This window comes from Nothobranchius furzeri, chromosome 17 (genome assembly GCF_043380555.1).
Source record: "Nothobranchius furzeri strain GRZ-AD chromosome 17, NfurGRZ-RIMD1, whole genome shotgun sequence".
In the NCBI taxonomy this organism is placed as follows: Eukaryota; Metazoa; Chordata; class Actinopteri; order Cyprinodontiformes; family Nothobranchiidae; genus Nothobranchius; species Nothobranchius furzeri.
Window position 1 is genome coordinate 43935311 of NC_091757.1, and position 11378 is coordinate 43946688.

At 39.7% G+C, this 11378-nt stretch overlaps 1 protein-coding gene across 1 annotated transcript; it reads left to right on the forward strand.

Annotated features, from left to right (window-relative positions):
- Nucleotides 1-628: 628 nt before the first annotated feature.
- Nucleotides 629-10061, forward strand: LOC107396387 (hyaluronan and proteoglycan link protein 1). Its single transcript, XM_015976087.3, has 4 exons — nucleotides 629-907; nucleotides 8650-8979; nucleotides 9135-9437; nucleotides 9533-10061. Exons 1-4 carry the CDS (start codon nucleotides 817-819, stop codon nucleotides 9826-9828), a joined length of 1020 nt encoding a protein of 339 aa, XP_015831573.3. The 5' UTR covers nucleotides 629-816; the 3' UTR covers nucleotides 9829-10061.
- Nucleotides 10062-11378: the final 1317 nt, after the last annotated feature.

The window sequence follows — 11378 nt, forward strand, 5'->3', positions numbered from 1 at the left end:
CATCTTTCAAAGGAGCAATAAGACAAACAAAATGTTTAGAAGAGGTGGCACAGATTCCCATCAGCTCATGGCTGCTCGCAAGCTTCCCTGGCGCTCCACTGTCAGTCTTAATCCACTAATGTCTCTGATTCTACTGGTGTCAGTGGAGGCCGCGAGAGACCTACATGAATCGTGGGCTTGAAATACCTTTGCAATGTCAAAATCACAGATGTTTACAGCTAAAGAGGCTTTAAGGAAAAGAAGAAAGACAAGTCAGAATGTTTTCAATAAAAAATAGTGTGCTAATAAAATTTAAGACCAAGAATGGTTAACGGGTGCCAAATTCTAATGAAAATGTCCCTTTTGTCATTTATTCCAATTTGTGTTTGAATATTTCTAACAAATAACAAAAATCCCACCTTTTTAAATATGTTTATCACTTTGAGTGATTAGCTGTAGTTTAAATTCCTAAAACTGAGTTGTTTTCTTTTTACTCCCAGGAGAGAGGAGGGGGAGTGTTTCTCATTAGAAGTGCCCAAAGGGACCTAAGAAGCGATGAATGGTGATGGGCTGAGGGGAGGAGGAGTGGTCTCTACCATGCTAGGCTACAATAAAAGGAACTTGTCTGGACCTCTGAGGAGCCCAAATTTTTCAGTAGCACCACAGGCAGCTGCCGCTCAAAGAAGAGAAAAGAAGACGTCTAAGAATTAGAAGAATATTTGTTAAAATCAGTAGTCACATCTAATTTTTTTACTATCACATTTTAAATCTACCTTTCCTTGTATTAAAAGGGATTTTGTTTTGAAAATTTAAAAAGTACAGACAAAGAGAGAGAAAATGATGAGTCTGCTGTGCATCACTGTAATCTCCCTGACCCTGGCTGGCAGAGCGGTCAGTGAAACGACGAGCCCTTACTCAATCCTCAGGGGTAAGTAGATTTCTGAATAATGGTTGTTTTGTTTAATTTGAATGCATATTTCTGTGTACAAGACTATGCATAAAAGAGAGAAAGTAGATGGATCTAAAGTGGTACCACAGCAGGCTTGTGTAACAACAGAGACATTGTAGTAGTGGCTAACAGAGTTGTCTCTGGGGCAACACACATTTCCAGACACACTGTGACTCACCATTGACTCGGTGGCTTGCATACAGACCACCACGGCGTGGAGTGGCTGGTGAATAAATTACCCTGTCATTCAGTGTGGCTTTACTTCACACTAATCCCACTTGTTGTATTGAAAACGGGTTCAAAACTGCCCCAGTGGCTGAAATTGGGCAATTAATGGGGTGTCTGTTAGAGGATGCAAACTTTTCATTAGGTTACACATTTTTATTTTATTTTTGTCTTTGTTTTTTGCATTTATGTTGCAGAGAGCAAAAGAAAATATTATAACACTGTCATGAGACGATTATCAATTCAAATTCACACCTGCTTGAAAGCTGACACCCTGAAACAGTTGCTGCAGTTGTGGGCTGCCAGAGGAAAACTACAGCTGTGGGTGAAATAAGGGAAATAAAAGGACCCTCCAGAAGCTGTCATGTTAAGTAGATTGAGTGACATTTAATACGTTTTCAGGAGCCTGGCAAGCTGATTCAGTTCATGTAAAATTAGGGATTTGTAAGCTGGCTTCCATCCAAGCCGGAGAGGAAACAGCTCCTCTGTGGGGAAGAGAGCTTCACTCTATTAAAGGATTAGGTTTTTTTTTTCATACCGTCATTGAAATTTCTCCCACGAACCGGTGATGTCATGTGTATGTGTCTGTATATTAGCCTTAAATGACCCCTCTGTTAGAGTTATGTAAAACATTTGCTCAGCCGAAGCTAAATCCATCATCCAAGTTGCACAATATATTTTGTTTCTGTCATCAGAGCAGGCTGTCTGCTCATGGGGTGTTGCCTGTCCTCAAACTTACCGACTCACTGTAACATTGGGAGCTTTTGGACTGGAGCCATGGCAACAGGCAGTCTGACAAGAGCCAAGGGGAGATTTACGACCCACAGCCAAATGTATAGAGCCCTCATACTGAACAGCAGCCAAATGACTCCGTCTTTCCCTGTGAGGTAACAGTCTGTTAGGTCTAATGCTGACTGTGGCTGCTGGTTACCGAGCTTCGGCTCCGTTCACTCTGGCTCGGTGGGAAAAAAAAAGGGGGCCTTGGCTAGAATTGGGCTGGTTTGAAAATGCGTTCAGGCTCAGAAATGAGACAACGATGATGGAGCCACATTTGATGCGTTCATTCATTCAGAATGAAAAAGTTTATGCTAATGACTGTTGACTGCACAATCGAACTCATGGTTGCATACGTGTGTCTGAATAAACATGTTACATACACACACACTGTGTTTGGGATTGTCCAGCATGACAAAAGACAGGAAAGAGTTTATTGGAATCAGGGTGAAGCTCTTGGCCCGAAGTGTTTGTCCCAGCTGTGCTTGTTAAGCCTTTTTCCAAATGGACACAAATGGGCCATCAAAGAAGACTAAAGCCTTGGGAAGTTGTAAGCTGTCTCATGCCTTGCTGGTCCCTCCAAGGGTGTGGCAATCTCACATTTGCATCCTTACACAGGAGGGTGTGGGTTTGGCATTGTAGCCAGAATTGATCAGCAACTCGTAATGCTCAGGGGCCCAACAGCGTAATGGGATGCTTGTAGTTTCAGAATATAGGATGCAGATCAGAGCCTCGGCTCCTGTACGGTTAGTAATTTAAAGTTCAGTGTTGCAAGGAAACAGATGGTTCCAATCATTTGCTAATGCAACTTTTTACAGAGTGAAATAATTGTGCTTGTTAATAAAATGGCTGAAGGGCTTGGCTGCCGCCGTTTTATTCTCATACACATGTGCTCACTTAGTTCTTCTGTTTAATAACCTAACACACTCTTGCAAAATAGATAGTGCTCATTATTTGACTATATACAATGCTCAGCACAAATGAATACACCACACTACATTTGTCAGAAAACCTTTAGTTTCCTTTCAGAGTCAACATTTTCTACGAGATTGATTGCAAACAAGATTTATTAATTTGCAAACACACACAAAAAAGTGATTTAATCAAAAAACACTGTGTGTGTATTGTTTTGTTTTTTTTACTAAACTCTGTAAATAAAGAACAAAGTAATGGATTATGAAGTTAAAAACAGAACAAACGAACTAAAAACAAAAAAGTGATTTTCCTAACAAATCCATTCAAGCCCATGTTGCAAAAATGAGTGCACCCCAATTATTGTCTTAGGAGAAAAGTCACACTTCAGACTACAAAATTTGAATGAACAGGCATTCAACCACAGGTGAGTCTAATCATTCATTTAAGAGGTGTTCATCAGACAGGTGACTATAAAAGGGTGTTACTTAACAAAGAAAAGCCCTTCCCATTTCATGCTGTTAGCACATGGAAGAGAAATGTCACAAAATCTGAGAAAGGAAATAATTTCTTCACACAAAAATGTGATGGCTACAAGAAGATCAGCAAAGCTTTGCATATCAGTCAAAAGATGGAAGTGCAACTATCTAACAGAGACATCCAGGCCATCCAGGGAAGTTAACATCTTGACAGGAGCGTCTTCTGACAAGAAGGGTTGAAGAAAGTTGCCATGCAAGTTCACTGCAGTTAGCTAAAGTAGTAGAAAGCCAAACTGGAGGGACTGCTTCCAGTGGCACCATCCGGCGCACGCTGCAGAGGAAAGGCAGACATGGATATAGTCCAAGAAGGAAGCCTCTCCTAAAGCCCATACACAAAAAAAGCACACCTAGTCTATGCTAGGGCCCATGCTGAAAGAGATGAAGACTACTGGGGCTCTATACTCTGGAATTATGAGACAATGATCTCTGTTTTAGGAATGAATGGTTTCAAAACTGTATGGCGTTGAAATGGTGAGGATTTCAAAGAGAAACTCATGGTGCCTACTGTGAAACATGGTGGTGGTGGTGTTGTTATGTGGGCTGCATGAGTGCTGCTGGTGTTGGGGAGCTGCATTTCATTGATGCTATCATGAACTCAACAATGTACTGCTCTACTGAAGGAGAAGATGCTGCCATCACACCATGCACATTGTCGTCGTGCACTTTCCCAGCACAACAATGATCCAAAACACACATCTAAAGGTACTGTTGCATTTCTGAAGAAGAACAGAGTGAAGGTGACTGAATGGCCAAGTATGTCTCCTGATCTGAACCCAATCGAACACCTGTGGGGAATTCTGAAGCAGCAAGTTGAGCATCACTCTCCATCCAGCATCCAGGCTCTAAAATAGGTTCTTCTTGACGAATGGAAAAATGTAGATGTTGCTATATGTCACCAACTTGTTCATTCCATGTCTAGAAGACTTGGAGCTGTCTTTGAAGATCACGGTGGTCATTCATAATACTAGATGTAGCAATTTTGCTGCAGGGTGTATTCATTTTTGCTTCAACCAATTTTAGCAAAACTGAATATTTTGGGATCTAAACTATATTATTAACCTTAATTTCATGTTATGGAGTTATATATGTGTTCAATAAAACCCAGCCTTATGGAAATTCTGGAAATTGGTCTTTAATTCATTGAGCAACTGAATAAATTTGTACTTTTTAACTCATTCACGGCCAGCTGTTTCCTGATCGCTAAAGCCCTTCGCTGCTGCGTTTCTCGCCATTTTTACTGTTTTTTTAAGAGTCACAGAACGTTGCGCGTTAGGATGATGTCGACGCCAAAACAACCAAAACAAAGCGGAGACTCACCTCTTACATCAGGAAGAATCTGCGTGTTTCGAGCGTTATCCGTTCTTCCATAATCCGTTGTCGAATTGTGATCGGCAGATGCTTTTCCGGTTCGAGCCTCACTTTTTTTTTACAGGATCGGCCCAAAACGATCTAACACATGGATTTTCTGCTTCCTGATCACACAACGTGTGACGTATGCAGATGAAGATCAGCTTCAGAGCTGAGATGTTTGTTCTTTCGGTGCGGGGGCTCGTTCCGATGCCCAAACAGTAAAAAAAAAAAAAATGCAAATGATGACTTTAGGCGTCATTGGCATTGAATGAGTTACAGAGGGTGTACTCACTTATGCTGAAAACTGTATGTGAATGCAAAGTAAGACGATATGTCTTCCTTTGACTAAAGAGAATCACAAGTGGTTTCAGATGTATGAGGGAGAGGAACTGACTCCCTTTTCTTGCTAAAAGACAGCGTGTTACTTTATGAGCATGCCTTCCATGATCAGAGCCACATTCTCTGTAGGGATGATTACAGGAGAAGAAAAGGTGTGGAAGTTGTTCAACAACCCCATTTCTTTGTCTGCTTTGCTTACTTACTCTTAATCCTTCCTTCTGAAAATGTGCCAAAGAAGCTGTTCAATTTCAACATTTATTTAAGGAACACACTTCAAGCATCATGTTCGCTAAGCTACGTTTAACCATGACCTTCACTGTTTCTCATGTTACAAGGTTCCTAACCAAATCCAGTGGCTGGTTTTCTTCTCTAGACAGAACAATGTTTCCATTGGACAACATAAGGAACCAATTTGTCAGCTTTCATTTCATAAATGTCTTTCACAAAAATAAATTGCGGATAGCATCATAGCTGATGAAGTTGACATCGTCTTTTGCGAGCGCCTTGATGAGCAATTTAGTCATTCTGTGTTGCTCAAATGTTTAGTTGCTTCATGCGCTGCTCCTGCTGCCCATGCAGAGAACTTATGAGACAGGAGAAAGTGAGTCATTTTTCACAGGAAAAAAGGGTTAAAAGGATTTATTATCTAAAGTGCTTCTAAAACATGGCACTGCTTTGAAAACATTGGTCATAACGAGAGGCAAGAAGGTGTTACTTAGCTTGTAAAACCCCTGGCATCTTGGTGACCACTTGGAAGGTGAGTGGGGTTATTGAAGTCTGAGATTTGTTATTAGGAGTCACTAACATGCACAAGCTCATGAGTAAAAAGAGAAGTATAAAGTGGGATTGGGCAACAGATTTGACCTGTCAGCAGTGCTTCAGCTTGAACTTTTGGTAAGTGGTGCTTGATCCTATAATATAACACTAAAGGAAATCATGATGTGTATTGTGTCACTAATACAAAACACGGATCAGCTGAGCTGCTAGGAGGCCTCCCAGTCAAATGCCTCCTGCTCACCTTCCTTTGTAAGCTTTCTAGGAGGAAACATTAGGATAATTGCTGTCAGGTTTAGTGTGCAATTCAAATTTAGGAAACAAGCAATGGTGACTTTAAGATCAAATCCACTGAGAAACCATATTTTACTTATTATTGAAACATGACTGGCCACTCTGGTTTTAACATGCAGGCTGATCATGAAACTAGTCTCCTACACCGTTTTCATGCATTCGTTGCTGATTGAAGTGAAACGCTTGATTAGAAAATCAAGACAGGTATGCGTCACACTGACAAAAAGCATTCGTGGACTCAGCCATCTTGGCTTACGACAGGGAAGGCAGAGCAAGTCTTCACTACTAGAAGCTAACTGTTAGCATTAGCAACTCCACAACATGGCAGAACTCCTTCAGGCTTGAGTTATTTGTGGAGATAAAACGTTAACATTGCAGAGCGAATGAGGCAGTTGAAGAGTTGCGTTGCTGTTAACCAATCACAGTCATGATATTAAAATTTCATGAATAATAACAGATTAAATTCCAAACACCCCACTACTTCAACTGACCACTACTTCCTGAAACAGGAGTGCTAGATCTTTTCTCCCCAGAAAACAACTCATAAGACAATCATTCATACTAGAGACCACAGTAAATGTATTGAGATAATGAGTGTATGCCCACGTTCAGCAACAAAACATCACTTTTATTCTTCACAAATTTAGCAAGAGAATTAAAACACAAAGTCAAACTAAAAGTAAGAATTCAAGTGTTGGAACAAAGAGACCAATGCAAACAACCTCAAAGGCTGTGCAAAAACTGGCTCAACAAAACTTAAATCAAACAATTAGGCTTCATGTTTCAGGTTTTGGTCACTCTCAGAAAACAATCAACCTACTTTAATGCATTAAGTTTATTAAGAATACATGTCTTTGTGGTGTCTCACTTAGATGTTTTTATTATAAACATCTCAGCAGGCTAGCAAGCGAGATGCATTCCCCTATATGGGATTCAGTAATGTTGATGAAAAATATGTTAAGAAAAAAAAGTGAATGGGTGGTGTTTAGCTTTTTTTCTCATTTAAACCCAAATTTCAAAACATCTGCAACATGACTTAACATGCTTTGTTCAAAGAGCCAAGTTCAAAGTCTCTGGCCAAGCAGATCTCACTAACCCATTATTGGCAGTAAATAGAACGCCCTTAGTATAAACACGGCTAATGAGCTACAGATGAAACAAATCAAATTGGCAAAATATTCATAAAAAGTGGAATTAAATCTAACTTTCACACAAGAAAACGTATCCCCCCCACCCCGCCAAATAAAACAGGAAATAAACTTCAAACAAAACTTCAAAGCAGATGAGACTTTGGACATGAGCTTGATAATGGACCTTATCCATCTTCTTTGCTGAGCAACAGTGTTGTTTTGAGCAGAGCAGAAGGCAACAAGCCAGTAGCTCATTTTATTTCTCTCGATACCCATAAGTGGATTCTCTTTCCTTTTGAAAAGCCAGAAAACTCATAATCCAGACAAAGTTCTGGTACAGCACATGGACTCGTATTCTGTTACAGTCTGAAACCTTCCAACAGAAATCAAAGACAGATTTAGCTTTTAGACTCAAATCATTCAGGGTCAGTGCAAAACAGAAGACTAAATAAGAACGTGTCATCTTGCATTTTATTGTCAACATTGATTATGTAAAACCAGATTATCTTTTCAAGTCTTTCTTAGATTTACACGTCTTTACATGGCTGACTGATGCATCCCTAACTAACCTGAGTGTCGCATGGGTGTGCTGAAGATGGGGTGGAGCAGGAAGGGGGTCTGGTGCATCCATCCATCCATCTGTAGCTTATTACTGCCTGGCTCAGGCAAACACTCACTGGCTGGGGTCTTCTTAAGTAAGCAAGCTCCGTGAGGTCCAAACATGGAGGTCAGGGAGATGATAGGAAACAATGGTGAGACAGAGATAGCCAGTTACAGCTGAATGGCCTTGGTTGGACATGGAGGACTCATCAGTGCTCTGAGCATGTGAGTCTTGTTATTCTTTTGATGCCTGACATGCTTAACACAAGTCAGATGAAGCAAATTTAAAAACATGTTTTGTTATGAATTTTATGCTGAGAAAGTGAAGGACCATTGCCAGAACTCACAAAAAGCAGGAAAGAGAGTGAAGAGGAGGGGTGAAGCAGTGAAGAGGAGGGTTGGCTGTAGAGGCCGAGTACTGGCGGATGCCCAGTTCATTTAATGAACCAAGCTCAAGAACCGTTTGAGAGGTTTATCCAAGTGAATGTTGTCTTAATCACAGCTGCATATGTTTGATGCAAGCACATTTACTTCACAAATGATGCATTAAGATTTTTACGTGCGTAAGTAAATGTCACTAAAATATCGTGATAATTTTTCTTTGCTGTAATCCCGATCAAACCTTCGCCACATCTAGTTTGCAAAAAGGGCACAAATCAAAGACAGAAAAATAACTAGAGACAATTTGGAACAGACACATGCAAAATATTCTAAAAGCAGTACATGAAATCCTTGTGTTACTTTATGTTACCATTAGTAAAAAATGTGTTCTCTTCTTTTCTAGTCAAGGCTGAACTAGGTGGTAACATCACCCTGCCCTGCAGTCTCCTGCCAGACAGCTCCATCTTTGGGAGTTTCAAGGTGAAATGGATCAAAGTGGGAGCCGACGAAACCCTGAACGAGGACGTTTTGATGTCAATGGGACTCCACAAGAGGACTTACGGAAGCTTCGAGGGTCGCATCTTTCTGCAGGAGTTAGACAACCATGATGCCTCCTTGGTAATAAATGATGTCTCCATGGAGGACATGGGAAAATACCGCTGTGAGATAATGGATGGCGTGGAAGATGTCATTCAAGATGTCATCTTAGAGGTGGAAAATGGTCTTTCTGGTGGTAAATAATGCTTTATACTATTAAAATTTTCTCATTTTATAGATTTAATTTAAAAGCTTGTGTTGAATCATACAAATCATCATAAAAGTGACAGTGTTACATTTGGTATATGGTTATATATTTAAGAGTTTTCATATAGCATCTCTCTCATTCAGGGGTTGTGTTCCCATACTCTCCTCCTATTGGCCGCTACAACCTGAACTTTGATGATGCTGTGCAGGCCTGTGCCGATCAGGGCGCAGAAGTTGCTTCCTTTGAGCAGCTGTTTGCAGCCTGGAAGAGTGGTCTGGACTGGTGCAATGCTGGCTGGCTGAGTGATGGTACAGTGCAGTATCCCATCACCAAACCCAGAGAGCCGTGCGGTGGCTCCAACAACAAACCTGGTCTCAGAAGCTATGGGCGTCGAAACAAGCAGATGAACCGCTTTGATGTGTTCTGCTATGTTCCTGATCTTAAGGGTACGTTTAAACCTTTCTTGGGTTTTCTAAAACATGTCTTTTCATTTTGAATGTATCACGTTAACCTGTAAAAATGCTGTTTTTTCTCATGTCAGGTCATTTCTACTGGCTGGTGCAACCAGAGAGGTTAACCTTTGATGAAGCTGTCCAGGCGTGCATAAACGACAATGCAGAGATCGCCACAGTGAGCCAGATGTTTGCAGCCTGGAAGCTCGAGGCCTACGATCGCTGCGACGCTGGCTGGTTGGCAGATGGAAGCATCCGGTACCCCATTTCCAGGCCCCGCAAGAACTGCAGCCCCACAGAAGCTGCAGTTCGCTTCATTGGATTTCCAAACAAAAACGTCAAGTCTTATGGCGTCTACTGCTTTAAAGCTGAGCAGCAAGAGTAAAGGAAAGTCATCGGGAAACCTCAGTCACCAAAGTGCCACAACAACAGCAATTCAAATCAACAATGAAGCAGATAAGCTTTTGATATAACCTAGAATAAAATGTCCGATGCTGTGACAACACTAAGATACTCAAATCACTATAAACAGAAGAAAATGTTTCTTTTTTATTACTGTTATGTTTGGTTTTCTAGCTGAGCATTCCTAAATCAGACTTTTAGTTAAACAATGAGACTCAAGAGACGCTATTAGTCAGTCAAACAATTAGATAAGAAGTTAATTGTGCTAATGTGCAAAAGATATATGATGCTTTATTAAGTGTTGCACATTTTTTATCAGGCCCATTATTTGACAGTAATGTGATAAACATAAATTGGTTAAATCTGTTGAGCCAGTGTTATACTTATGTTAAGCTGCGTTAAATAAGCAACTGGGAGGTTTAAGGAGGTTAAGCAGATTTTTTTTCTTATATTGATATTTGTTCCTTTTGAAATGCATTTGTTTTCCTTAGAGGAGCTGTGATCAAAGCAACAGCAAGGAAAATAAATGGAGATGTCTTTTTGCGACCTGTTTAGCATTGAACACAATGAATACGTTAAATACTGAAGACGTTTAAATTTTAAATAGTAGTAGAGTTGTATGATTAGGCTAAATGTTGTTTTTGTTTCATTATTTTCACTTTCTTTTTTTAAGATATTCGTTGTAAAGAAAATGTAATTTTCTTCTAATCTGAATTAAAATATTTCCCTGAAAGAATGGCAAAGATAGTTATTCCAGTAAATATACATTAAGTTGTCTCTATTGTTAAATTCCACTCCGTTTCGGAGCAATTTGATAAAGCATTAATCTGAATTTTCTTTTTATTCAATCTTTATTTCTTTAGATGTTTTGGTACGGATGGTCTAATCTATAAAAGTGCTGATGCTATTATAACTAGTCCTGAATGAATGTCTATGTGAGCAATTTGTGACCAAAAGAGCACATAATTTACATAATTGACATAATTTTGAGTTATTCCACAAACTGTAGATACGTTTGTAGCTGTTGCTTACAGAAATATTTAGTTTTTACTATTTTCTTTCTCCTAACTCGTTCTAACCCTGACTAACGACACGTGGTACTTACAGCATATGTGCATCAAACACACTTGCACATAAAACAAATGTAGGTATTATTATATGTTATGTACCTTGTCAACAACGCAGTTCAAAATAAAAATGTCACTTTTTAATCCATTTTTGAAAGTGTTTACTGTCATTAATGAGAACAAGTTGCAGAATGTGGAGATGGAGCTTTACAAACACAAACGTTAATGATTTAAAAGTCCATAGATATCAAATAGAATTGTTTTCATATTTACTATTTCGAGTAATTTTGTGTCGGCCCGTAACATAGAAACAAAGTGTATAGATCACTACATGTAAAAGGTTGATGTAGGACAGAAAAATCATGGTTATAACAACTATTTCCCCCACATTAATTAAAACCAGTTAACATGTTTCACAGTTTGAGAGTACAATTAAATGAATGATCCGCTGCTGTCCCTTTTTTTT

Excerpts from the sequence above, each read along its gene's own strand:
- LOC107396387 (XM_015976087.3), top strand. The coding sequence starts at position 817 with ATGATGAGTCTGCTGTGCATCACTGTAATCTCCCTGACCCTGGCTGGC. Across the intron at positions 908-8,649 it reads CCCTTACTCAATCCTCAGGG|TCAAGGCTGAACTAGGTGGT; the intron begins GTAAGTAGATTT and ends CTTCTTTTCTAG. Across the intron at positions 9,438-9,532 it reads CTATGTTCCTGATCTTAAGG|GTCATTTCTACTGGCTGGTG; the intron begins GTACGTTTAAAC and ends TTCTCATGTCAG.